We start from the raw sequence: 27,166 nt of genomic DNA, 5'->3' as shown, positions 1-27,166 counted from the left end.
CAAAACTCGGCACTTCCTGTCATTTCCGACTTCAGTCCTTCAAAATGCGCTTCCAGCAAAGCATTCTCGCTTCCCTCGTCCCCGGCCTTGTCACCGCTATTGCCCCGCCGAACATCCAGGGCATGGACATCGTCTTCTCCGAGTCTTTTGAGGGGGCAGCAGGCTCCTCTCCTAACGGTGACACATGGAACATCATGGATGCCATCAACACCAACAACGAAGTCCAGACGTACACCACCTCGAACCAAAACGTCCAGATCAGCGGCGGCGGTACCATTCAGTTCGTTCCCCGGAAATCGCCATCTGGCCATTGGACCTCGGGACGTATCGAGACCAAGGGATCCTGGACTCCCAAGGCCGGCAAGGTCTTCAGCATACAGTCAAGCCTTCTCTTAGGAAACAACCCTAACAAGCAAGGTATCTGGCCTGCCTTCTGGGCTCTCGGCGATGCTATGCGCCACGGTACCGAATGGCCCGCTGCTGGAGAAATAGATATCATGGAACAGGTCAACGGGCTTCTTACCGGCTATGGTACCGTCCACTGTGGGTCTGCCCTTGGCGGCCCTTGCAACGAGCCCATGGGCCGCGCCGGCACAACTCCCATGTCGCCCGACGGTTTCCACACCTGGGGCGTTACGATCGATCTCACAAACGACGACTGGCGAGCGCAGACCATTACGTGGCACCTGGACGGCAAGAACTACAATACTCTCACCGGAGCTGATATCAACGACGCTCCTGTCTGGTCTTCTCTAGCTCACAGCCCCTTGTAAGCATCCCCGTATACTAATATTTGGTGAATAGTCGCTAATTCTACGTCTTAGATACATTCTCCTTAATGTTGCTGTCGGCGGTGATTGGCCTGGTCTACCCAATTTGGCCACGCAAGATGGCTACGGCAGCATGATGGAAGTCCAATGGGTTGCCGTCTACTCGTCTTAGACAGTATTCTCCGATTGCGCGTGGCGTGATCTGGTACCTCAAAATAGAAGTGGGTGTATATACGGGAAATTGGCGTTTGTCAGATAGGTATCAGGCTGGGTATTTTTGGATGAAGCGCTCGAGATACCTCTATGTGTTACGTGATTACTTTTTTCTGCTTCTATTGTCTCAGGAGGCAAGGCCTAGCCATCTTAGTCGCCATATCTACTTTTAGAGGTATAGTAGATGATACATCTTGTTTCAATTAGACACGATGAAATGAATCTGCGAACTAGCTGCTTCACTAGCTAGACGCATTTACAATTCTGCCAACCTTTTAGTTTCCCATTAACAAACACCGACACGTGCTATTTTACGTTGGCTACCTACCTCCTAGGTTAGCCGCTCCACAACCCAAGCCGTAGCTTTACGCGTAATTTGGTGCCTGTAACTTATAATTCTTAGCGAACTTTAGGTAGTTTTACGCATCATGTTGCGCTCGAAGTCACTGGAACCCTTGCGTACATTTAAATAATTCTAGATGATGACTTCTGGGCCTATCTACTTATATGCAGCTTGAAGAAAGATGGGTATGGGCTTAGTCTTATATAGTCCGTACCTACATCTAGCTTGGGAGTTGTTTGTCGTGGCGGATTTCTTCTACATTGTGTAGCGGAACTAGATGAATTACAGGTGTTAGATGAGGTAGCCTGCAATAGGGGCAATAGGGGCAATAAGAATAGGGGTTAACTTACGTAAGGATTCTCAAAGTCCGTACAGTCTTGCTCTCCAAGCTGCTTGCCCCTTTCTACTCTCTCCTCCTCGGTGATATTTTGCTCGCCTAGCCACTTTTCCCGCCGCCGATTCCGCATGACCAACACAATCCGCCATGCTATAAGGACGATGAACTCTAGCCCAAAGCATACGGCACAGCCGGCGGTACCGGGGATATATCGTGGCTTTAGATATTCTTGTTAGTGAGAGCCTCGACGGTTTCATGTTGAAGGGAGAATACGCACAGCATCCTTTGCAAGGAAGATTTGCGATCCGACCATGTTGCCCACACAATACCCGACAAAAGTGAATGATGATGTTAACGTGCGCTTTGTGCGTCCGGCAACGTTCGAGGGAATCAGTGTCCAAGCGAGAAACAGAGCTACCACACTCGGGACAGTGATGAAGTAACTATTGTCGCGCAGCTCCCCATTAGTATCTATACCTCGGGTTTATGGTCTTATGAGCAAATACTACTCACCCTGCCCACTTCATCCACTTGTAGTGAGGTTCGTTAGGTAGCGTCGCCATCATAACGAAGCCTGCTACCGGAGGAATGACGGAGATTATCATGAAATACCTAACACTTCGAATCAGCTACCCCTTAGGAGCTCAAAAGTTGCGTACTATCTTTATGGTGCGACTCACAGGCGTAAGTTCTTTCTCCTACTCGTGACAACACCAATGAAGATAAACCATACTACGGACGTGATGTTTCGCGGTATATCGAGGAGAATCACCTGTAGGTTGGCTAATACGCTGTAAGCTTTCACGCTCCTGTAGTGGATTGTCTAGATAACTAACTGAATCCGGCGTTGGTATTGATGATGGACCCGAAGGCGGTTATTCCACCGTTAGGTACTGAACTTAAGAACGCGTTGACTCCAGCTAACCAGAACTGCAATGGATAGAGTTATCTATGTTAGTGAATGTAAATCCCCCCGGGAATTTTTCTGAGTTATGTAGGTACTTACACAGGGATCGACTAGACATTCCCGCGCTTGTTTCCACTTCCATCCCTTGATACCAGTCCGGTCGTGACCAGTGTTATTACTCATAATACGGGCATTGGCTATCTTCCTCTCTTCCGGGCTTAGCCATCTCACTTCGGACGGCGTGCCAAGCAGGAATAGGCATAGGAAGCCGGTGAGGATCGTCATGCCACCGAGGAACTACTCCGGTAGACCATCGGGTAACCGTTAGCATAATCCCGAGTAATGATAGCCTACCTCGTAGGGGCCAATATTGCCAACTCACATAAGACATATATCGCCAGGCCTGAAACTCGGGACCCAGAGAGTACTGCAGCGATCCAATCCCGTAGAGAATCAAGTTGGCAATAATTCCAAAACCAGCATTGGCACTTTGGAAGACGAGCGACCGCGATGCGTGCTCGCGTGTCGTATACCAGCTTCCAACGACGAGAATGAAGCCAGGTGAGATACAGCACTAGATGGGGACGACGCCTTATAAGCACTCTTATGTTTCCATGCCTTCAGCTCAAGGAAATAAACTTACCTCGAACATACCCTGCAACGCACGTAAGGTGACTATCTGCGTGAAGTTCTGCGTAAATCCGATACATAGAACCACGACACCCCAGCAGATCATATAGCATGATAATGTTCGGCCCATTAGATACCGCTGCAGGATGATGTTGGATGGGAACTCGAAGCACATGTATGTGATATAAAATATCGTCGTGAGCCATGAGTATTGCTGTCCAACGAGTCCGGTATCCTAAATCGGTGTTAGTAGAGGAGCTGGCCAGCTAGGCTTGCATAAAATCCCAGAAGTACCTTTGAAAGGCCAAATGTGGCCTGTGTTCCGATAGAAGTTTTATCAGTCTGCTGGATGCCATAGCAAAGCCACATTAACGGTAGAAGATATCTGTCAGCCTTCCTTTTCAGCTTTTTATACTGCTCGTCGGTATATTTTGAGGCTGCTTATTGATAAGTATCTTAATTATCGATATTATAAGACGAAGTGAAGTCAAACCTGAATCTTGAAGCTCGTCGGCCACTATACTGCTTTTCTCGCTTATCTCCACATCGTTCATCTTCTCCGGGTCTTTCTCCGAGCTGCTAGATATCTGCAGGGGATCATTCGTATCTCCTGGGAGCATTGATATCTCTACGTTTTGCGCCATTATTGACGATATATTACGCAACTCATTAGGCGTTTTTGCGAAAGCTACAAGACATTATCTACAAGATTCAAGGGCACGTTGTTGCTTATATGCGGATGTGAGCCCTAGGGTCCGTGTACACCCCGCGGTGCCACGACGACGCCATGTTTATCTCGGATGAGATAATGCAGATAAGAATAACGACATGCATGAGATTCGGGTGACGTCTACGGCTTGTTTCCCATTTGGAAGTTCGTATCTCCAAGGGTGCTGACTGGACCGGCACCATGGTTCGATAAGATCTTTTTCTAGGTATTCTTAATTTGACCGAAACAACAACTCTGAAGTTTAAATACCACTAACTAAACCAAAATAGATGAAATATACTGAGCATCACATTAACATTCCGCTTGGCAAAAGTCAACTCTTGAGAAGCGTATCTACTTCCTTATCTCCTGTCCGCTCCAAGGTGGAGTCCGGGGAAGATCGTCATGCCATGCAGCCATATGTAGGTAGAGTCACTCCAATTGCTTATCTGGCCTGGGTCTACGCCACGGCATTTACACGCGTCTTGGTATGTAGCCTCGGCTTAAATAAGTACATATTTATCTAATTTATTCGGATAGGACCGATGAATATAAAGAGCTTAGATTCGGTCTGCAGTAGGTCGCCCTAGGTAATCAAAAGGTTTGTAGCCCTCAATCTTTGATAATGTGGAAAATGATAGTTTTTAAATTTATAATGCCTCTATTGATTAATTCAGCTTGGGGGAATAGTCGGGGATAGGTATCGGGGATATAGAAAACATCGTATCGACTTGTATAGGTGGGGGCATTATGTAGAATTATGTAGATAGGAAATGACCTTCCAACTGAGCTCATCCCACTTAAAGAATAAATACTACCCTGGGCCCTGGGGATGTGGGATAAGGGTTGAACTTCTAATAAGTGAAGACATGCTGTATTTTAGAATATGCATTAGTTAGATAGATTGCGGGTCTAACTAATCGTTCCTATATGTATAACATGTATAACAAAGCACTGAGAGGAATAATGAATAATGAATAATATACACGTACTCAAATCAGAATAAATTGTAATTACCTAGACCTTCCGCTCCGTAACCTCCGTCTCTCCTAGCACCACGACCCTCACCCGCTTCCTGTCAAAGAACTTCTTCTCATCTTCGTCAATAACTTTCGCATTATCTTCCTTGGTCACAATCTCATAAAACCCTTTAAATATCTCCTCACTCTCAAACACCATCTCCGCTATTACATCGAAATCGAAATCTTCCTGTGATCCCGCGATCACTTTAGCGTTATGTCCGTCGGCGCGCTGAATGTATCGTCGCGTGTGTGATAGGGGGAAATATGCGCCTGTTATTTCTTGTATAAGGGACATATGCTCATCGTATCGTTGTTTGAATTGGGCCGGGGAGACGCCGGGGAGACGGTGGCCGAAGATGAGGACGTTGAAGGTCATTGTCGAAAGGCTCTAGATTCTACTTATTCGGATGAGATCTCCAAGAAGGGGAGATTGTCTAGACTGAAATATAAATTTGTGAGTCAATGGTATAATATAATGTTCGCCGTCAATAATACTATTGGGTATTTCAGTTCAACTAGGTTAATTAATACTAGTTAAATCTAACTATGAAGGAAACTCATGTTTCTTATATGTACAGTACGTAGCTGATAATCAATGAATATAGGACTATAATAACACATCTCCCCTAGCTAGTTCTAGTGGGTTCGAAATCCAACCAGTCTTATTAATCTGAAGTCTGACACGTAGTTCAAACTGGGATAGCGATACGTGGCCTAAGTGGAATCTTACAAGGCAAATACTTCTCATCTTGATATAAACCGCACTAGATTCCTATTCTATGCTTATAAACCCTTTGGAGCTGTGATAAATAGAGTGACCTTCTATTACAATCCCGACGACACGCTGCAGTATGTTCTCATCCTCTTACTCCCCCCCCCCTTTTACATTACGGAGCAGGTTCCCCAGTCAATTCGGCCACCGTCCTGAGACGAGGTCCATTGGGACTGGGGGAGTTTAATCGTCTTGATTATTGAATCCATCTTCTGTAAGTCGTGTTTAGTTGTGTTGTTTATTTATTTGGTAAGATTAAATTGGCTTTGCGTTAAACGTTAGCAATAAACCCTTATTTTGGGATGCCATACCGCCAGGAGCATAGGCCTTAAATAATAAATCACGGCCTTTGTAATGATGTCTATGCCACAAGGGGCGGTATGACGTTTTTGTTTGCCTCAGCGGTTTTTGTACATGGCTTGCATAGGCGAAGTAAAGAAAATTCTATGATTGGATATCGCTGGCTCCTTGGCAATAAGGCATACTGCAGTCTAGTTCTACGAAAAATAATGTGCATTTCTTCCAAAGAGACATATCACAAAGCCAAGACAGACTATGATTAGAATGGTGCCGATAATCAATATTGATAAGTTATGGTTTTCCTTTGTACCTCTCTTTGATACTGGGACACCTTCGTTTGTGTTATAACAAGTCGGTGAGTTATATGGAAATATAAGTTTGATTAGTCGGGCTATACCGTTGAAATAAATGACCCCGAGCTTGAGAATAGCCCCAAGTCTATACTATTTGACCCCGCGCTATGTCTCTGACCGAACGTAAGTCCTGCAGCTCTGTGCAATAGACGCCCATTTCGAAAGCCACATTCCCTCTGAACCCTTGAAGCTGATGGCCTCAGTTTAGCTTTCGCTTTGTATTGCCATTTCATGCAAAGGTGTGGTAGTACAATCTCATATACTAAATCCTGTGGCGGCCATGATTTTCTGCTCGTGATATGCGCATCGTAGTAGTACCACGATCTTATAACATCGAAATATCAGGTTTCACATCTATAAATACCTAGTAGAGAAGTACATTTCTCGCTACCAAAATCTTGATATATACTGTAACTAGATTTGGATTCAAGAAGTTACTGATAAAAGCACAAAAGAAGAATAAACACGGATAGAATGGAGCCTGTTGACTAGTAAGGGACGTGAAAGCTACTAGAGACATACTTTACACACCACTCCGTTATACAACGAGATCAGACGCAACTAAGAATTAGTAACTTCCAGTAGCCGGTACATCTTACGCCGTCACAAGATTTAGTAAGGATTACGATGGGTAATGAGGCTTAGAGTGACTTCAGTTAACAGCTGTGTTTAAAGTATGCTTATGCTTTGATACTAGTTTGGGATGACTGCGTATGACTTGGAGAAGTGCTTTTTCTTATCACCTGTCAATAAGCCCAAGCCTTCTGACTAGGATACCATATGTTTACTTACCAATCGGATTGCAGTGAGTTAGGTCTACATAGCTAAGTGCAAATGTGACGATTTACTCTCACTCTGCGCAGCATAGGAGGAGGGATTCCTTGCCTCCGTAGATACTAAGGCTCAGTCGTCCCCCAGCTTTAAATTTTCTGGCCTTTTTTCTTATTAATTTACACATCTCCAAGCCAATCCCTTTGCTGTCTCGTCAAGAACATCGTCGAAACCTCCAAGATGTTTTTGAAACCATTGGCATTTGCAGCCTTGCTCTTCTCTCTAGGGGCAAGCCAAAGCCACCTGGCACCGGTCATTGACCTAAGTTACGAGTTGTATCAAGGGTATTACGATGATAAATATGACATCCATGCATACAAAGGGCACGGACTGCTTCTTATGATAAACTCATATGGGGCTCTAGCTAACTATATACCAGGATACGATATGCGGCTCCTCCAGTTGGGAAGCTCAGATGGCAGCTACCACAACCCCCGAACCAAAACAGGACTCGAATAATTCCAGCGATCGGCTATGCACCGCAGTGCCCCCAAACACTAAACTCGCCAGGGTATGTATGGAAAACTCCTACGTGGAATCAAAGCTAAACTGGATACTAGTCCACATAAACCGGGCCCATCCGGCTCCGAAGACTGTCTCTTCGTGAATGTCTACACACCGGCAAACAAAACAAAGTTACCCGTAATGGTCTGGATTCGTAAGTTTGACATGTTGCCCATTGACATGCAGTTCTAATGCGAATAGATGGCGGTGGGTATGGCCAAGCAAACGGGGGATTTGACCCATCACCACAAATCCATACCAACGGCAACACTTATATCATAGTGACGATCCAGTACCGGCTGGGGGCTTTCGGGTTCCTTTCTTCCGCTGATTTGGGCAGATCTGGTGTACCCAATGTAGGAATCCATGATATGTACTTCTCCTTACAATGGGTTCAGGAGTATATTCACCTATTCGGTGGAGATCCCGAACAAGTGACTATCGCCGGGGAATCTGCTGGCGGAGGTGGCGCTATGCTGCTTGGTATGGCTTATGGAGGTTTCGACAATACCGCCTTGTTCAAAGGTATCATCGCTGCGAGTCCTTTCCTACCATCTCAATGGTAAGTTGCATCTTTCATATATTATCGACGGTCGCTTAATGAATACTAAGAACTGCCGTAGGGAATATGACAGCGCCATGCCAACTGAATACTACTATCGTTTCGCGGAGAAGGTGGGCTGTCTTACGGATGGATTGAAAGTGAACGAATCAGTCTTCGAATGTTTAGTCTCGGCGGACACAATCGATCTTCAAACTGCTAGTGACTACGTCAGTACAGGGGCACCTTACGGTCAATGGGCCTTCGTTCCGGTCACGGATGGGAAACTTATCCAAGGAAAACCCACAGACCACCTCCTGGGAGGAGGAATGCTTAATGGCATGCGTATCTTGTCAGCGAGCAACCTAAATGATGGCCCAGACTTCACTCCTCAAAATATAACGAATGAGGACGGTTTCAGGCGCTTTGTTACAACCATCTACCCACTATTAAGCGAAACGAACATAACCAATATCCTCAAACTCTATGCTATTCCCGATAACGCCTCAGATATATTAGTCAACTCCGACGGCTTGAGGTCACCATATTCGACAACGAACTCTGGATGGGCCCACGGCTGGCAGCAAGCAGCTACGAACCTATATGCAGAAACATCATTCACCTGCCCATCGTACTGGCTCTCCGACGCGTACGCAAACAAACGAGGTGGGAAGTCATGGCATTATCAATTGTCAGTTCCGCCTGGCCAGCACGGCCTCGACCTATACCCGTTACTCCAGCCGATAGATATTCCGGATACTAGTATGGACGAAGTATTTCGCGCTGCCTTCCAGAGAATTTGGGGAAATTTTGTAGTGAATGGCGACCCAACCCTCAGCGAAGAACAAATAATCGCCGCAGATAAGGGGAATATTGCTGCAGCAGGCTCTGGAGCATGGCCTCAGTGGGAGGCAGAACAGGGGTACAACTGGATGCTTAACGTGAATATGACCGGTGGCATACCAACTACAACGGAATTTATCATTGGTGGTGTCCCAATCAACGTCACTAGCTATTTGCCTAGTAGTGATGGATCAATACCGCCCTTAGTAGCAAATTTCGAGGTTGCAGAAGGAAGTTCTTGGGAGGACGGGCGAGGGAAAAGGTGCCAACTATGGGCGGACCTCGGCCCCTGGATTAATGAGTAACGAAGACTCGGACTAATAACAACGTCAAGGAATCACGATGCCGCCCGTGTAAAAGTATCACAACTAAGTTGATATCAAGTTTCTGGAACTTATCGAAATGAGTACCGAATTTACGTTCATCTCGGATTCCGCAGGACGGCTTCACCCATCGAGTTCCGCACCGGCTGTTCCGACGACCACGGAGCTTCCTCGATGTCAGTATCGGCGGAACCCGCTGCTCCTCTCTTTGGAATATCATCTCTCCTTATACCCCAACCATTAGACCATCCTACCCAACCAGTTTCCCTTGGACCACGAATTATACCGACGATAATAGCTACGCCGATGAAAGCAATGTTGGAGCCACCACTCCAAACCCACCCCCCCTGAGCGTACAGTCTATTACCGACAGCCGTACCCATAATCTGCCCACCAAAGGAAAAAACCATATACACTGTATTCACACGATTCCTTGCTTTCGGATCGAGACTATAAATATTACTGCGATTAGCAGTGTGCGTGAAGTTTGCACCCGAGTCCATCATGATAGCATGGATAATAGGCCCTGCTACCGTAAAGCTCCCGATGAAGGTCGATATTACAATACCGATAAACTCGAAACCAAGACCAAGAACGACTGAAAAGAGGAACTCGAAGCGATCTGTAATGAGACGTGACCAGACCGGAGCAAGTGTGACAACCACAATTCCAATAAAGGCAAAACATCCGATTTCGAGAGAAGAATATTCGTACGGCGGCGATGCGAGAAGGAAAGTTAGAGTTGTCCAAAAGGAGGTAAAGGCTGCACTGAGGAGAAACCCGATAATACACGCCTGGGTGAGGAGAGGCTCCGTGACGACCATGACAGCCATGCCCCACAGGACTTTAAAATAGTTAAGCCCTTTGTTTTTTGCGGGATAGTCAGGGAGGAAGAAGTAGAGCAGCACTGAAGTCAAATATTGTGCACCGAATGCTACCCAGTAGATGTTTCTCCACGACGTGAAGTTTGCCACTATACCCGACAGGACCCTCGCGATCAGTAACCCTAGTGCTAATCCCGATACTACTACTGACAGAGAACTAGCACGGCGATGAGCCGGTGCTAAGTCGCCAACAAGCGGTAGCATGAGCTGCGGCGTGACTGTTCTACCTGACTGTTAGACCTGAAGTAAGGGGTACCGAAAGAAATATTGCGTAAATAGTAATGGAGAGCCATTCATAATGAATAGGTACTTACCCAACTCCACACAGAAACGACAAGCTAATGAATACTTCGAAATTATTCGTAAGACATAACCCAATCCACTGTATAAGTTCACCAGGTAAGCATATGACATGAGCTATCATCTATAGCCGGATACTCACAATAGTTGCAGTCACCCATATAAGGAAAAGGATAAACGGTCGTCGCGGGACCATATCCGCCAAGGGGCATAGGAAAAGCAGGCCCACGGCATATCCCGCTTGCGACAACGTGGCGACGTCAGAGGCGCGCTCGTAGCTAACGTTGAAGTCTCTAGCTAGGACGTTTAAGATTGGTTGCGCGTAGTAGAGATTGGCAACGGTGAATGTTCCGCTCTGGGAGAGAGGTTAGTCTAGGGGGACGTTGGTTGGTTGGTTGGTTGGTTGGCAGTATACAATAACATACGAAAGCGAATAATATGTTTAGAGCGAGGGTGAAGTTCGGTGGGTTCTCGGGATCGTAGCGGCAGCGTTGCGGCATCCAATTTACGACCTTTATTGTCTTAGCTAGTAGGGTGTTTTGTTTTGTCTCTTCAAGAGTTCCTGGTGATGAAGTTGCACTGCCATCTTGACCTCCCGTCTGGATATTCTCTTGACTTGACGTAGAGATGCCTTTCGTATTAGATCCTAGATCAGGCTTCTCGGACTGGTCTCCGTCTTTGATATCTACTTCCATTGACTATTGTTTTATTGTTTTACTAGTGTCTCTCTAGTTCTTCAGGTCTAATACTGGTGGTGATAGTCAATATGACGGTTTCAAGGACGTGATTGGGGAAATCCGACGGGATGTGGCTTATGGCGTCTAATGTTTTAGTTTTCGTCGACGTAGGATCGAATCTTCTTATAGGTATTCAAAAACCGAGATGTCTTAGACGTCGTCTCTTTGGTTTTATTATCTCGACTAAATCCAACGTTCAACAGTTAACCGACGTCAAAAACATATAGAATGGGCAAGTTATATGATATATACCCGAGAGCCTCTTCAAGGGGTTCTATCCACGTCGTATTTTATCATATGCAGTCATATCCCCGTTAGTCCGATTATCGCTGCATCTTTCGGCACTTATGAATTATGAATCGGGTAGCTGCTAAAATGCTGCATGAGGATGCGCATCAAGTACCTACCCAAGATAGGTAAGCCTGTGTGTTATCGCGGCTTTACTGCTAAGGGAGTTCCTCTATCAATGCCCGAATTTCAGTATACCTTAGGTACGGTACCTAGGCAATTAGCGGTGAGATGTCGCCATCGCGATTCGTCGTCACATCATCTGCAAATGCATTAAAGTTGGTTTGTCGCTTTATCTTTGTTTAAAACCCCGATTCAAATCACAATGGTTTAAATTCCTTAACAAGTCTTTGTTATCTATTTCTCGAATTATTTCTACCTCGGTATAAGTCTACCAATATGTTTCGTTCTGTGTAATCCTAGTGACTTTTCCTTCGCCCTCCGCAAGTTCACCAATCCCCAGCTCGCCAGGGCTACTATCTTGAGACCGAATATTTCCATATCTAACCCTAAGGTTCTTTAAGAGCCTCGATCGTTCGCTATCGTCTAAAGTAGTACCGCCAAAAGGTACGGTAGGGCAATTCGATGTACTCCCCCTGATCATAGTCGACACGTTCATGAGCAAGTCGGGGATCCAAATTCTCAAATCTAAGGTAGCCTTGACGATGGCGCTGATAAACATGGTTATGATTGAGATCACGAGCACCGCCATCCACCCTCTGTTATAGAAGAAGTGCGTTTCGGTGTGGGTGTTTCTACCCGATGTTTCCGCAATAGGAGTCCAAATGGGATAACCGGTATAGAAGTCTGTAGAGAAGGCTAGGTTTTCCGGATGCCCCCCGTAAGTGAGGTTAAAGTTATAGAACGACGTCCAGTAGCTGTTAAGTATCTGCGAGAACCGCAACGCAAATGACTCGTTACCAATAGTCGTAATGTCAGAGTCTATATTGTAACTATGCAAGGCTGTCCGGGCAAAGGGTGTGTCTGGGCTGAGTAGATAGTTCTGGAATAAACCTGGCCCTATAGAATGCGAGACATCACTGCCAGCCGCATCGATAAGATAGTTCAGGAAATTAGGCAAATTCGTGGATGAATCCCAATCACCGCAGTGGTCGAAGATCGTATAGGCAGGCGATTGATAAATCTTGTGCTTCTGAGATCTCCGTAGTCGATCAACTTTGCAGTCCCAGCCTTTACAATTTACCGAAGCTTCAACATTCGTCGTTCCCATAGTGCAGTTTGCTGCGGTTGGCTTATGGGCACCTGTATTCCTGGATCGAAAAAAGAGCCGTCTTTCGGGAACATCGTCTGTAGGTCCTGCAGTACAACGTCTTTCCCTCTCATCATCACGAGTCAGTGACATGATCCAACCCGATGGAGTCCGAGCTCCTTCTGTGACTAGACCATCGGGGAGAGATATACTATTGTTAAATATCGTACACTGTAAATTCGAGAGCGTGCAACCTGCAGTAGCATTGTTTATCGTTTCGTACCAGTAGTCGTCGTCATAGTGATCGGGAGATCCAAAATCGGGACAACGGAAATTCCAATAAGAAGCTTCAACTGTAAACTCGGTATCGCCGACCTTTGGTATATTCGCTATTGGTATCCCAACAAGAGACGAGTACGGAGTAGCTTCCGAGTACCCTGCGAATGGAATCCATTCGCCTCGGCCTGCCGAGTCATACCCGGGCAAATTCTCGATAAATGGAATCTTTATGTTACCCCAAGGATCCATAGGAGACTGGCTAATCGACGCGGAGGAAACGAGAGACGATACGAAGGATGAGTCGATGACGTCAAGCAAATTTATAACATCTACCGAGGATACTAGAAGCAAGAGTCAATACTTGCTAGTTTTAGTAAGGAACCTAGGGTTAAGGCATGTCTCAGGTGTAGTGGCACCTTGTATAGTATCATGATAAGGGTAGGCTAGCTTCCGAGACAGGCCGAGGGGGATGGGAACTGTCAAAGTTCGGTACATACAGGAATTAGGAGAGCTGGCATTGGAAAAGTCGAGAAAACTAAGTGTGAGATTATGTGGTATTAGTATATCGCGATACGTGATGATCCTAAACGAGGCTTGGCCGCCAAGAGGGGATAGAGCCCATATAAGCAAGAGGCATAAGCTAGGGATATCGAATTGTGTAAGTCGTCGCCCAAGCTGCGTTCCAATCATGCCACCCACGGAGGTACTGCCTAGGAGGAGGTCTAGGAAGCTGACTTTCTCTCCGTCTTGTAACCTCCATAGTGCCAGGGAACGCAGAGCGCCGCCCACGACAAGAGCGTAGAGCACAGGAAATATCGTAGGACCCTGAATTGAGGATGGAAAACTCGGTCAGCGTGGTTGTGTTATAAGAACCATAGGATAACTTGTGTCTTACATAGCGGGATGCCTCTACCAACTTTTGAACAAGGTCGGCATCGCTTAGCATGCCATCGCAGCGACCGAGAAGACCCGCAAAGACAAAGGAGGCGATCGTCAAGAGTATAAGAATAAAATTATAAATTATCTGGTTTGGGCGAGACACTCCACTTCTTAGTGGAAGCGGTTGTTCAGGCCAGGCTCGGAGCCGTCTATATCGCGAGAACATGTCGAGAGTGATGATGAGCTGGATGCAAATGCAATTTTTTTTTTTAGCTTGATAGAATTTTCTACCAGGTTTGAAGATTATATAGTCTCCTATATTATATACATAATAGCCAGAGCAAGTTGCTATTGGAAGTTCTAGCCCTACATACGAAAGAGACATGGCTCCACCACATCCTGCTGCGACGAGAGCTGAACATGCTATGCTTGCCGTGTAATATTATGGGTGAAATCCCCTGTCGGACACCAGCCTGGGGTTTCTTGGCGATCATGGCTTTAAAACATGGCATCTCACTAGGACTTTCCAAATTTCTTACAACCTAGTCGTCGAGTGATATTCTTCAATGCAATAGCCACAGATGTTGCCATGGGTCGGTCTGTTGAAGGATTTAGACAAAGCGGGACCAATAGTATCGCGAGCTGCCAAGCTTCTTTCAGCCCTGGGAGACCCGCGATGGGGACAGATTTGGGGGCCAAAATAATAAAAATGGCACGGAGAAAGAATTGACATGGACTCTTTGCGCGACTCTTTAAATATGCGATATCATGCCACTAATGATATACGGTAGACTTACATGATAGTCTTAAGGGTTTGTTATGAGATAAGTTATGCTTAAGGATTTGGCACTAATTTAATAACACATTGAACGACTCAACCTTGACACGACGCGGTTAGAAGCGTGTTTCTATTTATATATACTTGCTTGAGGTATACAATACACATCTACCAAGGCACCTATGAATTATTACGAATGGACTTCTGAGCATTTTCTTGCATAAGAATCACTCCAAGTATCTTTCCACATGATAACTTTACCTGGAATGGTTTAATGGTTCAATTAAAGATTTCGCGGCATATATAAGCTATTTAAAAGATACTAGATACGACTATTTCGATATATGGTGGTGAGGGGCTTTATACTAAATCTCAATTGGAGAAATTCAATTGAAAAAATACATAATGGTTACGTTTTATACCAATAAGACTAACAGCTGACCCCTCATTGGAGACGTTGCAGTTGACTTAGTAAATAGTATAAAACGTACCATAAATCTACTGGTCCAGCACAAGTAAATCAGTTATGAATATATTAATTATTAATTATGAATCTGCTCAGACGAGTTAAGTCTCATCTTTTCCTTATCGGTTAGGACCCAGGTATGACAATGCCGATACAATTGCGCCATGCATCAGACAAGTCAGCAAGTGTCGGCGGATCATATGTACCGAACTTGCAAGGTCTTCAAGTCTTATCAGTCAGACCGCTACAAACGGCAGCGGGGACCGGACGCATTCCTCATTGGATGGTTTAATCGCTATAGGTTGGTAAACTTTTCAGGCATTGGGCTCGCTTTCTCTTTGTCCCCGAGAACATCTTAATCTTGATTAATACAAGATTTTCTTGGATCCGTCTTACAGCACGGAGGAATCGATACTCATGGCAGCAGATGAGACATCACCGTTACTCGAAAATGCGGCCCCTCCGAGGATACACAAGCCAAACAGGCCCGCCAAGCCCGTTGGTACCCTTTTCGGTCCCGCAAACCGCATTCTCCTTGCCGGCTTCATGATGGCTTTCACCCTCGGCATCACACAAGTTCCGTAAGAACAGAGAACAACTACATACTACCTACCTACCTATCCGCCTTGGCATTATATATACCAATTTCAATCTTAATCTTAATCGCGAACTAGATACTAACTATGAGGTCAGAATCAATTATGTCTTTCGTCTTATGGAATGCGATGTCTTCTACAGCCACAACCCCCCGTTTGAGGGACCCGGCGATCGATGTCATCGTCGAGAGATTAGTGCTGGCACTGCGACTCAGGTATCTATCCTAGGCATGTCAACGTCCTTTAGCGGCGTGTTCAACTTATTCATATGTGGCTACTTTATCAAACTTTGGGGTCCGCGATGGGCCTTCGTCTCCCAAACCGTACTTCTAGGTTTGAGGGTATGTACACAGATTGTCGCCGTAACGATCGGTGGCCGGGAAGGTATAATCATTTTCCAAGCTTGTCAAGCTATAGGTATCATTGGAGGACCCCGCGGCTTTCAGTGCGTATAACCATGATCCCTGATCCTGTTTCGGTGGTTCTAATCAAACCAATATAGGCTAGTTCTCAACACCGCGGTGAGTGAGCTGGTCGCGCCCAAAGACCGCACGGCCGTTTTTGGTCGGCTACAGGGGTCAATCATGTTAGGAACTGCATTTGGTTTCCTACGTAAGTCCAAGGAGACGATTGCATTATTAGCACATTGAATTGACAACTTTGATAGTGGGAGGCGTGCTCGGCGATATCTACAATATTAGGCGTCCCTTCGAGACTGCGTTTTTTCTCTATGTGGTTTCTTCGTTATACGGAGCACTTTTCTTACCGACGGGAGCAAGCGATGAGGCTGCCGGTAAGAAGCAAAATGGTCGGGGAATTAGTGCTTTCTTCGCACCTATCAAGATGATCGCACCCCATTCCTACCGTTTGGAGTCGGGCAAGGTCATCAAGAATTACAGCTTGATCTTTCTCGCCCTAGGTATTTTCCTCGGCGTCGTAAGTCACAACATCAAACCCGCACATTTCTCTTTATTAGCCCTCTAACTATCGTGCAGTTCTCTTCTGGATACGTCCCGATTCTTCTGCAGATGTACGCTACGTCCGAATTTGATTTCGGCACCAGTGAGAACGGATATCTCATGTTCGGTAACGCGGCTATCCGCGGTATATTCTTACTTTTCATGTTCCCGAAGATCATATCTTCCGGTCGGACCTGGTTCAATGGCACATCAACACCAGCGGAAACTAGAGAACACGAAGTAGAACCCCATATTCCAGTGTGCCCAGGGGATTTTGAAGCCGATGAGGTCGGAGAAGTACCACAAGAGCCAATACAGCCCCTTGAGGACGAGGAAGATTCCGGGACCGGATTTGACCTCTTCTTTGTCAGGTGGAGTCTAGTTGTCGACTCAATAGTGACAGTCATTGCTGGCTTCTCAACAGAGGGTTGGCAAGTATACCTCGGTAAGATACACACAGACCTTGTTTCAAGGTTCCCGATGAAATTGACAATTGATAGCTGGCTTTTTACTGCCGTTTGCTTCGGGATCGGCACCGGCAGCCAAGGGGGTTATGACTGAGCTATGTCCCCCGCAGCAACGACAAGACGCCATTAGTGCCATTACCCTAGTGGAGAGCACAGCTACGCTATTGACACAGGGACTTTTCGGCTTAATCCTTGCTTTTTTCTCCGAAATTGGCCAGCCGAGCTTAACATTTTTCTGCAACGCCGTATGTCTTAGACCCCTATTCTAGTTTCTAATAGTATACTTACTGACGTCTACCCAGGGGTTTGCTGTACTCGGGTTTGCCGTTTTGTTTATGGCACACCTCCCGCCACCTAACAGCAAGAGAATTGACGACGAAGATTCGGAAACAGAGACTGAGAACTAGATCCGCTAGCCACGGCATAAAATACGCTTTTTTAAAAAAAATAGGGGCGAAGACGATTACCTAGATGAACATATTAGACTGGAAGGTATATATGCATCAGTGCGAAGGGGAACAAGACTGACACGTCCTTCGCAAATCCATTTTAAACTACCTGTATAGATATTCCGTGATAGGGTATTGAATAAAGATAACGGATAAATTTGTTTGGATTGATTGCCCGTCGTAGTCAAAGTCGTTCTACGTAGTACACTCCACGCCAGACTATATCGTCAGAAATAAATAAAGTCGACCCCATATGGCCTATTAGATTAATTACGTGTCAATCTATTAGAGTTACACTTATACGCGTATTGCACTTAAATTATTTGATGAGACCGGTCAAACCTAGACAACTCATTCCGCGGCTTTCACTTGTTTGATAAAACTATGAATCATCCCCTATTATAATGAGTAAGAGACAAGTAATTGAGTCATTAGTTAGTTCTCACACATCATCATTCGATAGGGTAAGCAATATCGATGAAGAATCTACGAACTATGTTCATATCCTACCAAGTATATATATATATATGTGTCAGTTCCCTTCTAACTAGATGTTTTAATTCTCTACCCTATATATACCATTAGTCTACTATATACAAAAGATGCTATTGCCTCTACACGTACTCAAGTAACTTAATCCCATGGCAACCTACAGAATATTTAGCACAGACCTTTTTGATATTTACCTGGTAACTAAGAGGAATACATCGATCATGTAGTCTGTACGTACCTCAGGTATATTTCCAACACGCGAAGGTCGCTTGACCTTATGACGCCTGTAGAAACTCCCAGATTGCAATTATTTACAGCTGTATTTTTAAGGGTGGCATACAACAAGAGTTGCCCTAGGAGTCATGTACCTAGGTACGTAACCTTGGTCAGAGTGCTCTTGCTTATTCTTTCCAAGATGACTTCATATCATTTACCGTTGCCCCCCGACAGCTTTGCCGGCTTGCATTAGCAACTGGCAACCTACAAACTTTTGTGCCGTACCTAAGTACTACTGCCTGATTCTTTCCTTAACTGAGCCTACTTAAACATTGCTCGTCTTCTCTTCATCTACCATTTCTCCAAGTCTCTAAACAACCTTTTCCAATAATTTCCATCCAAACTACAAACCTAAACTAATCCAACATCACTACTTTCAATCAAAACCACGATTGAATTAACCTTGATTCTAACATAATGGATCGAAGACTGGAGGGATTGTTCGGGAACTTCAGTTTCCCGGTCGATTGCATTCGCGCAATCGTACCTTACGCTGAGAGTTCCGCAAACCTCCATGATCTTGGAGAAGATCTCACTACTCCTAGTCAACCTCAGCAACCTTTAATGGGTGAGTCTACTACAACCTTCGCGCTCCCCTCGAGGCTTACGGAACTAACATTGGTACAGTTAATACACCGACTTCACAACAATCCCATATATCTATTGCGGGCATGCAGCACAGCTTGGCTCAGCATAACGATGGACAAGCAAACAATGGACAAGCCAACGACGGGCAAGACGAAGCAGATAACGTCAGCCCCGCATCGGGCTTCTCAACCAACTACCACGGGACGAAGAACGAGAGAAACAAGCCTGATGATATCTCGGACGATGAGAATTGTGCTGTCTGGATCGAAGGTCTCCCCACCGATATCGATTATCCTATGCTATTGGCAGGACTTCGAGGGACTGGCAAGATATATGCCGTTTTCATCAACGATCCTGTTAAGCGACACCATACGTGCGCCGCGAAGGTTGAGTTCTGGGGACGAGACGGTGTGACGAGACTATTCCAAAAGGTCGGGAATGGCGAGCTCAGGTTCGGTGAATTGGTGCCAACGGTACGGCCAAATCGCGTGAAGAAGGGCGCGCAACCTGTTTCTCATCGCTCCAGAGTCATAGAGATCACAGGACCTACCGGAATAGTCAATATTGTGACTATTACCGCGGAACTACAACAGGCATTCTACTATGACTTAGAGCTGGTCGAGACTCTCTGGACAGAGGAAGGGCAATCAATGATGCGGTGGACCTTTGCATCCTATAGAAATCAAGCTGAAACCGCAATGCGCATCTTCGCCAGTAGGAAGAATAACGTCGAACCATCTTTATGGCAGCAGGTCCATTTCCGCTGGGGGCGGGATCCATGTGAGCCTTGAAGCTTAACCATTGAGGCGGCATCAGAGGATTGAGATTGTATTAGGGGATTGATATTGTATTAGGTGGACTTTAACAGATGTTGTGGTCGCTAGGGGCACACGGATAAGGAGGGATGAAATAAATTGCGTTGTCTTTCCTTGTTCATACATATTTCAGTCTGATTCTATGTCAGGTGGTATATCGGCTCTGCTCCGGTACTCTAATCATTCCTCATACTATTGCCGCGTTGTGTTGTTTAGGTGCTGCTTTAATTTGACAATTAATATCACAGAGAGGTATACTTGGACTGTAGGTTTGGAAGGAGAAATAGGGGTAAGGCGTCTTAATTAATTGTTAGTTAGGTACCTAGTCTTTACTCTACATCGCCCTATTCGTTTCTCTTCTATTCAACCATTTCACTAGAATGTTATTTCTAATGGAGCTCAGTCTAACATATCTCCTAACAAGATGACGATTTAATTTGTAAGGTGATAGTCAAAGCTACACCGGCCATCCGCAATCTCATGCAGCCGCCCCACGGTACCGGACTCGGAGCTGAGACGCTGACTTGGAATCAGTAGCTAACGTCGACATTTATATATTGACGTACCATTCGCGCCGACCAATTATCAAAATGTCTCCGCCTGGCCGAATCGGAAAGATATCTACTCCACCCCACGGAAACCCTTTGCCTCTTACATATGTAAGCAGGCCACCCTAGTCGATGGCGTGCTGATGGCGTGCGACAGCACATTCACCACATTGGTTCGGCTCGGGGTCGATAAGTCCCCTGGCCATGTAACAAGAGACCCGCCAGTCCCGGTAGCTGTAAATAATTAATAATGGCAAAAGGTTTAAGAACAAGTACATCATCATTCATTATCGACGTTGCAAGGTCGGGTTGCGTTTATGTCAAAATAGCTATGATACACTCGTCATGATATACTCGTTGAAATAAGTGCCTATGAGATTGATTTACCTGGGACATTTACAAGTAACACACTCGGCTCGGCATCATCGCAGCTATGGCGGAAACGCAACCTAGACGTACTCACGTCGGCAGAAACTCGTGGAAAACAGTCCGTACGCTCTTGCGGAAGATAAGAACGAAATCGAACTCGAATGAAAAAGCGCAGTCCAACTTAATAGAGGGAAAACGGAAAAATTCCACGCCGACAACAACGACAGATGAATCCGCTAACGTCTCGGTTGCCGAGTTCGCTGTGCCTGGTATGCAGAAGGCCCTCGTCGTTGCTCGTAAGGGCGAATACGAGATCCGCCATGACTTCCCGATGCCGACCGTCGGGGACGATGAGATTATGATTCGAGGACATTACGTCGGCCTGAACCCTATCGACTGGAAATCTGTTGACTATAATTTCTGCTTGCCTGAATTTCCATGGGTAGGCTTACCCCTCCTTACTCGCTGAACGATAAAGACTTACAAGAGCCTCCAGGTTACGGGCCGAGAAATGTCTGGGGTGGTAGCCCAAGTTGGTTCTGCCGTTACTCATTTTAAGCAGGGCGACTATGTCTGGACCAGTACGTACTATAAGGACGTTCGTGCTGGCTGTTTTCAGGAGTATGTGGTTGTGCCCTCGCATACTGTGCTTCCCATCCCATCAGGAGTACCCATCGAGGCCGCGGCATGCCTAGGTGTTGCGGCCTTGACTGCATCTATGACACTATGGAAGTGGTTAGGCGTACCGTTTCCGCAACAGCCCGCAGATACCGAAGAGGAGCCATGGCTTTTGATCTGGGGTGGCTCTACTGTTACAGGTCAATTCGCTACGCAGATTGCGCGGCTCAGCGGGATTAAAGTAATAACCGTCAATTCCGGGGAGACGAAGTCGTTATCCGAGCGCTTGGGTGCGAGCCATGTAGTAGTGAGAGACGGAAAGTCAGATGAACAGGTTGTGGACGAGATTCGAGCTATCACCAGCGGCAATATCACGCGAGCAATCGACTTAGTAGGACCTAAGACAGCAACACTAGCGCTTGATTCCGTATCAAAAACCAAGCCAGTCGCTTTCGCACCGCTAGCCATGATGTCAGGTTCTCAAATAGTCCCCGAGAACGTCGAAGTGCATACGGTTGAGATGAAGCAATTCGTCCTTGATAAGAGCAACGTCCGTTATACCGAAGAACTCGGAAAGCTATTAGAAGGAGGCAGGATTATTCTGCCCGAGTTACATTTAATTGATGGAGGTTTACACTCAATTCAAGGGGGGCTAGAGATGTTGAAGAAGGGGAACTTGAAAGGCAAGAAGTTGGTGGTGCGGATGTAATGAGAGGGGTATGAATTGTGCTTTTAGTAATGCATTAGAACGCCACTGGGCTTTTAACCCGTGGGTATAGTATATAGACCAGCATACGGAGGGCGTTGAGGTAGTGTGGCTATTTGGTCCTTGCAAATCAATCTATATATCCAAGGTCGAGAGCATTATATATAAGCGTCTAGATTAGAGAAAGTGTGTGTGTTGGAATATATTAATGGTCAGGCCCGGTTGACTTTCAACGCTAAGATGGATATAGTAGATATAAAGAGATGCTAATAAAGGATTGCACGAATAAGTTGAAGAATAAGGCTACCTGCAATCAGCATATAGGCCTGTTACGATGAAACCCCTATAGCTTTCCGAAAAGTCTTCATCATCTCACCCCCTTTAACACCAATCTAGTATAATTCCAATGTATTATATATCACCAAGCAAGCTTAGCCAATATTCCGTTAGGGTATCTCCGTATGAGGAACTTGCGTATTTCGTCGAATATCAGGATGAACAGACCGAAAGCGAAAGGTAGGAACCAGTGTTCTACCGGCACGGGCGAGGTTCCCAGAACTGACTGTAGTTGAGGGATGTAAAGCCATAATATAGCCATGGATAGAGCGAATATAATTGCTGGGAAAAGATATAGGTTTCTTGTGTGCTTATTGAAGGCAGGAGGGTGCTGGAAGATACTCCATCGCCGAGTGCGTACTGCGAGCAAGTTGAACCATTGCCTATGCCAAGTCAGTCTATTTGTAACCATTACAATTCTCCGATAGAATTTCTTACATAACAACAAGGTTGACGAAGTAAATGGAAGATGCCTCATTCAGTTTTTGAGCATAATAATCTTGGTCGATCCAATCCGGGAGATCTCCAAAAGAGAACCATAGCACGCGGAACGGTATTCCGTTCTTCTCTAGATACCAATAAGCCATCGCGAAGGAGGCGATAGTCTCAATCATGCCAAGAACACCATATGCGTGGATAACAAGTTTCCAATCGACCAAGCGGTCTTTCTTGACGTTGCGCGGCTTACGCAACAGGACGTCAGCCTCTGGTTTCTCGTAGGAGAGTACTGTCGCGGCAGCGCAGTCTGTGAAGCAGCTATGTAAATATTGTCAGTGTATTCGCCTATAACTATTATTCCAGCTCAAATAACGCTTACCATATGATAATCATGAGGAAAGACGAGAGAATCTGCGGGATCCCAAAGATAACGTTGGTCATAACCGGCCAGAACTCAGCGAAACTTCCAGCCGGAAGCAGGTAGCAGATCACTTTCTTGAGGTTATCAAACACCACCCGACCATATTGTACCGCCTCAACAACAGACGAGAACGAGTCAAGCAGTACCATGTCGGCTGCCTCGATGGCGATGTCGGAGCCGCTTCCAAGAGCAATACCGACGTCGGCAGCCTTTAAAGACGGAGCATCATTCACACCATCTCCAGTCATGGCCACCACGCCATTTGTCTGGAACTCTTTCACGATACGTAGTTTCTGTTCCGGGGTCGTCCGAGCAAAGACAATCTCTTCATACTCCGTTAATACTCTCCATTGGTATTCATTCAGGCCCAACAGTTCCGGTCCACTAATAAGAATCGACAAGCGGGTGTTTGGAGCCTTATTTTCATTTTCTACCTCCTCCCTAGGGAGCGAGGAGACGTTGTGGACCAAGGGCGTAGGAGTGCTTACGATGCCGGCGTCCTGAGCAATCGCAAGAGCTGTAAGAGCAAAGTCGCCAGTTACCTTCATGTTGCATATTGTTAGTAGGGATATAGTACCCGGTTACTTGGCCTCACTTACCATGAATACCCTTATACCAGCACCACGCAGCGTCGAAACGACTTCGCGAATTTCCGGGCGCAGGGGATCGACAATAGCTACAAGGCCAACTAACGTCAAGTCTGACTTAGCATGCGTGACGATCTCATCCTCAAATTGAGTTGTTCCGGATTGGCATTGTAGCTCGCCTTGTCGAATGACCTTGCGAGCAAGCAAGAGGCAACGTTTTCCCTGACTGCTGTACGCGTTTTTCATGTTTTCAAACGATGCCCGCGTATCGTCGTCGAAGGGATGCACATCGCCCGCATTATTAACGAAAGAGGAGCATCGGCTAATAAGGACGTCAGGGGCCCCCTTTATAGTCAAAAGTCTAGTATAAGTCAGTATTGAATCTTTCAGACACTTTCGAGCTTCTTACGTGTCGCCAGAATGGAAATTTTCCGCCTCGGCCTCCGATAGAGTAGCCTCTAGACAGTCCTTCTTGAACATGGAAAATGTTCTGATCATAAACTTGTTCTTGCTGTTGAAAGCCAGTTCATACGTCTTCTGCCAGGATTGGCGTAGTTGCTGCACTGAACCGAACCGTTCAGAAAATCTCAACACTGCCTGGTCGGTAGCGTCACCGAAGACACGGCGCTGTTCAATAGGCAAATCCATGGTTGCGGCGTCAAACTCAGCTGCGTTGCAGAGTCCAGCGATGGCGCGCAATTGATCTACACCTGTTGTTATCATACCAGCAATGGCCGGTGCTGCACTCGTATCCAACTCGTCCTCGGCCCCCTTAACTGTAATAGTATGAGTCCCAATAGTGCACTCAGTGACAGTCATTCGATTCTAAACGAGATCAGTTAAGAACCAATGGAAATATCGGTGCCGACGTCGACTCGTTCTTTACCTCGGTAAGGGTCCCCGTCTTGTCGGAGCAGATGACTGACACAGATCCCAGGGTCTCGACTGTCTTCAACGACTTGCATAGGACTTTATGCTTGCGCATCAGGTTCGCGGTAATCGTCAAACCGGCGGTCAATGCGATGGGCAAACCCTCGGGGATAAAAGCGATAGCTACGCTGACGCATCCCACGATGAGATTTGGGACGTTAATCCAATTTGGATGGACCTTTCTGAGCCAAGCACCCCTGAGTATTGTTAGCACTGGCCACCGATGATAGATCTATACTTCACTCACCAGACAATCAGCACTATGGTAATCATCGTGAGCATGATAGAGCAGATGATGATGACGAAGTATAAGACCTCCTTTTCCAAAGTAGTCAGTTTTACTTTGGGTTCGTTGGTTAAAGCCGCGATACGACCAAATACTGTGCGATCACCGGTGGCTACAACCAAGCCCGTACATGATCCAGATACGCAGTGAGTACCCTGTAAGCCAATGCAGCGAGTTTCTAAGTAGTTATTGTCTGTCGAATCTACCGTTGCTGAGAGAGGCAATGACTCTCCGGTTAGAATAGACCTGTCAAACTTAGCATCGCTGGAAACTTGAAGAAAGCGCATGTCAGCCGGCAATTTGTTGCCAGCCTTAATGCACACGATATCGCCGGGTACGAGCTCTTGTGCATCGAAGGAAGCCTGGACACCGTTTCGAATGACTATGGAGTCTTCGGGAAGCATGTTCTTAATGGAACTCATCACACGAGATGAGCTCCAGTCCTGGAACATATTAAATGCAGCCTGGATGAAGAATACCGCAACCAGAACTATTGCTAAGGCCTGGACATGGATATTAGAGCTAGTAACTGGAAATATTATGTCCTCTTCCTAGATTATTGCTTACCAGATTAGCCAAGGATGGAGGTTGACCGAGCGGTTTCCACGAGATGAAAACCAGAATAGCCCCAAGCAGAAGTATAGGGCCGAATCCTTTAAAGAAATAACCAAAGTATTTCTGAATGGTACGTGAATCAGGAGGAGATGGGGCATTTCGGCCGTACTCTTTCATTCTACGAGTAACTTGTTCGGTTGAAAGACCCTCGGTCATCGATGTGCTGAGACGTCGGAGGGCCTCTTCGGTCGATATAGTGTGCCATTCGAGCTCGGACAGATCTATGGGATCGATGTTAGTAAGCTCCTTGAGTGTAATCTTCAGAGTAGGTACAACCTCTTACCCTTGGTAGCTTTGTCTTTCGCCTCAGTTAGCCGTACGACATCCTTCTGTTTGGATTCTTCGATCTGGTACGAACTGGAATCTCAATATTAGAATTACCTATGGTTTACTATTGTTGAATTGGTAAATCCCGCCACTTACACGGTGCGGTACTGGATAGGGAGGATGATAGATGGGTCAACTTCACGTCGTGAGCGCACGCTACGAATAGACATTGAGCCACTGGACTGTGTACGACGGAGCCCACGAGGAGGACGGGCAGCCTCCTCGTCGTCCCATTTTACACCATGTTTGAGGTCGGGTTCGTCCATTTCGTAAATAATGGCCAAGCGTATAAGTTGACGTACATACACCACACGAGTAAGACGAGATGAATAAACAGTTCCGAGAATGTAACAGAGAGTCGGTCAATCAAGGTGGAAAGCCCAGGTGACTGACTGAGTTAACTACCAATTTATATTATGAGATATCGCTATCTACATAAGCTACAGAGGTGTCTACTAGCAGTTAATGGAACGCTGAAGTAGGATAATAAAGCTGTTGATGACATGCAAGAAAACAGGATGTCGCACTGTGAATTGTTAGACGTCTTCGCATATCCTTCACAGTATAACTCAATTATATATACTCAAAGCTCCGTTAAGCTCCAATAATCACATGTTGTTGTTGTTGTTTTTTCACCGATTTCAAGCGCCAGGAACCCTAGAGAGATGTAAAGGGGCGGTGCCAATTAACCTGCATTCTTCGAAAATTGAGCTGGACATACATAATTCGCGCACCGGATCTAGCAAAGCTCTGCTTACATAGGTAGCTACCAGCTCCGGGGGGTTCCAAGGTGGGAAAGGTTTTGGAGAAACGGGGTCCAAGTCACAACATATATAAAATCATCACCATGATACAATTAATAGTTAGGGATGTACTCGGACGTGTATTTAAACCAACTAGTAAAGAGGAGCCCGTGCTCCACGTAGGTAACACCAATACATAGAAGGGCGGCCTCCCGACTTGTGGGTCAGCCATCAAAAGGGCTCCTCAATATAATATATATCTCTCACATTAACGACTGGAAAGGGATCTGGCTTGTCTGTGGGGTATGCATTTCATTGGCAAGGATGTAACTCCTCCCCTGCGAATGATGTATTCTTACATTCAAGATATAACTATCTAAT

At 46.0% G+C, this 27,166-nt stretch overlaps 10 protein-coding genes across 10 annotated transcripts; 5 read left to right on the top strand and 5 right to left on the bottom strand.

Moving 5' to 3' along the window:
- Positions 1–44: 44 nt before the first annotated feature.
- On the top strand, positions 45–942 carry F5Y00DRAFT_254298 (glycoside hydrolase family 16 protein; the record flags this gene model as incomplete). The annotated part of the gene is made up of 2 exons (XM_048010147.1): positions 45–769; positions 825–942. 2 exons carry the CDS (start codon positions 45–47, stop codon positions 940–942), a joined length of 843 nt encoding a protein of 280 aa, XP_047862956.1.
- Positions 943–1,581: 639 nt separating this feature from the next.
- Positions 1,582–3,862, bottom strand: F5Y00DRAFT_271505 (MFS general substrate transporter; the record flags this gene model as incomplete). Its single annotated transcript, XM_048012811.1, has 11 exons — positions 3,694–3,862; positions 3,495–3,637; positions 3,214–3,435; positions 2,953–3,144; positions 2,670–2,867; positions 2,500–2,593; positions 2,344–2,446; positions 2,177–2,275; positions 1,941–2,106; positions 1,677–1,880; positions 1,582–1,599 (listed from the first exon to the last, which is right to left on the bottom strand). Exons 1-11 carry the CDS (start codon positions 3,842–3,844, stop codon positions 1,582–1,584), a joined length of 1,590 nt encoding a protein of 529 aa, XP_047862955.1. The 5' UTR covers positions 3,845–3,862.
- An 870-nt stretch (positions 3,863–4,732) lies between these two features.
- Positions 4,733–5,539, bottom strand: F5Y00DRAFT_242611 (EthD domain-containing protein). Its single transcript, XM_048008543.1, has one exon. It carries the CDS (start codon positions 5,305–5,307, stop codon positions 4,927–4,929), a length of 381 nt encoding a protein of 126 aa, XP_047862954.1. The 5' UTR covers positions 5,308–5,539; the 3' UTR covers positions 4,733–4,926.
- A 1,828-nt stretch (positions 5,540–7,367) lies between these two features.
- Positions 7,368–9,380, top strand: F5Y00DRAFT_271501 (alpha/beta-hydrolase; the record flags this gene model as incomplete). The annotated part of the gene is made up of 5 exons (XM_048012810.1): positions 7,368–7,510; positions 7,567–7,698; positions 7,748–7,845; positions 7,893–8,253; positions 8,315–9,380. The coding sequence occupies 5 exons, from the start codon at positions 7,368–7,370 to the stop codon at positions 9,378–9,380; spliced, it is 1,800 nt and encodes a 599-aa protein (XP_047862953.1).
- A 55-nt stretch (positions 9,381–9,435) lies between these two features.
- F5Y00DRAFT_242609 (MFS general substrate transporter) lies at positions 9,436–11,538 on the bottom strand. Its single transcript, XM_048008542.1, has 4 exons — positions 11,008–11,538; positions 10,725–10,937; positions 10,597–10,664; positions 9,436–10,505 (listed from the first exon to the last, which is right to left on the bottom strand). The coding sequence occupies exons 1-4, from the start codon at positions 11,275–11,277 to the stop codon at positions 9,497–9,499; spliced, it is 1,560 nt and encodes a 519-aa protein (XP_047862952.1). The 5' UTR covers positions 11,278–11,538; the 3' UTR covers positions 9,436–9,496.
- A 398-nt stretch (positions 11,539–11,936) lies between these two features.
- Positions 11,937–14,201, bottom strand: F5Y00DRAFT_271499 (uncharacterized protein; the record flags this gene model as incomplete). Its single annotated transcript, XM_048012809.1, has 3 exons — positions 11,937–13,437; positions 13,594–13,921; positions 13,992–14,201. The coding sequence occupies 3 exons, from the start codon at positions 14,199–14,201 to the stop codon at positions 11,999–12,001; spliced, it is 1,977 nt and encodes a 658-aa protein (XP_047862951.1). The 3' UTR covers positions 11,937–11,998.
- Positions 14,202–15,310: 1,109 nt separating this feature from the next.
- On the top strand, positions 15,311–17,855 carry F5Y00DRAFT_242605 (MFS general substrate transporter). Its single transcript, XM_048008541.1, has 7 exons — positions 15,311–15,800; positions 15,913–16,260; positions 16,318–16,427; positions 16,483–16,751; positions 16,811–17,219; positions 17,275–17,486; positions 17,544–17,855. The coding sequence occupies exons 1-7, from the start codon at positions 15,637–15,639 to the stop codon at positions 17,646–17,648; spliced, it is 1,617 nt and encodes a 538-aa protein (XP_047862950.1). The 5' UTR covers positions 15,311–15,636; the 3' UTR covers positions 17,649–17,855.
- Positions 17,856–18,875: 1,020 nt separating this feature from the next.
- On the top strand, positions 18,876–20,078 carry F5Y00DRAFT_271496 (uncharacterized protein; the record flags this gene model as incomplete). Its single annotated transcript, XM_048012808.1, has 2 exons — positions 18,876–19,026; positions 19,086–20,078. The coding sequence occupies 2 exons, from the start codon at positions 18,876–18,878 to the stop codon at positions 19,835–19,837; spliced, it is 903 nt and encodes a 300-aa protein (XP_047862949.1). The 3' UTR covers positions 19,838–20,078.
- Positions 20,079–20,842: 764 nt separating this feature from the next.
- On the top strand, positions 20,843–22,105 carry F5Y00DRAFT_264041 (GroES-like protein; the record flags this gene model as incomplete). The annotated part of the gene is made up of 2 exons (XM_048011591.1): positions 20,843–21,220; positions 21,275–22,105. The coding sequence occupies 2 exons, from the start codon at positions 20,843–20,845 to the stop codon at positions 22,103–22,105; spliced, it is 1,209 nt and encodes a 402-aa protein (XP_047862948.1).
- Positions 22,106–22,312: 207 nt separating this feature from the next.
- Positions 22,313–26,466, bottom strand: F5Y00DRAFT_127712 (calcium ATPase). Its single transcript, XM_048004158.1, has 10 exons — positions 26,139–26,466; positions 25,999–26,072; positions 25,668–25,936; positions 25,062–25,603; positions 24,771–25,011; positions 24,294–24,709; positions 23,897–24,245; positions 23,256–23,839; positions 22,877–23,194; positions 22,313–22,821 (listed from the first exon to the last, which is right to left on the bottom strand). The coding sequence occupies exons 1-10, from the start codon at positions 26,306–26,308 to the stop codon at positions 22,521–22,523; spliced, it is 3,264 nt and encodes a 1,087-aa protein (XP_047862947.1). The 5' UTR covers positions 26,309–26,466; the 3' UTR covers positions 22,313–22,520.
- Positions 26,467–27,166: the final 700 nt, after the last annotated feature.

The sequence above is a fragment of the Daldinia vernicosa genome (assembly GCF_022497035.1).
Source record: "Daldinia vernicosa strain CBS 139.73 unplaced genomic scaffold F5Y00scaffold_38, whole genome shotgun sequence".
In the NCBI taxonomy this organism is placed as follows: domain Eukaryota; kingdom Fungi; phylum Ascomycota; class Sordariomycetes; order Xylariales; family Hypoxylaceae; genus Daldinia; species Daldinia vernicosa.
Note: the sequence above shows the minus strand (reverse complement) of the source record. Positions and strands in the feature narration are given on the sequence as shown.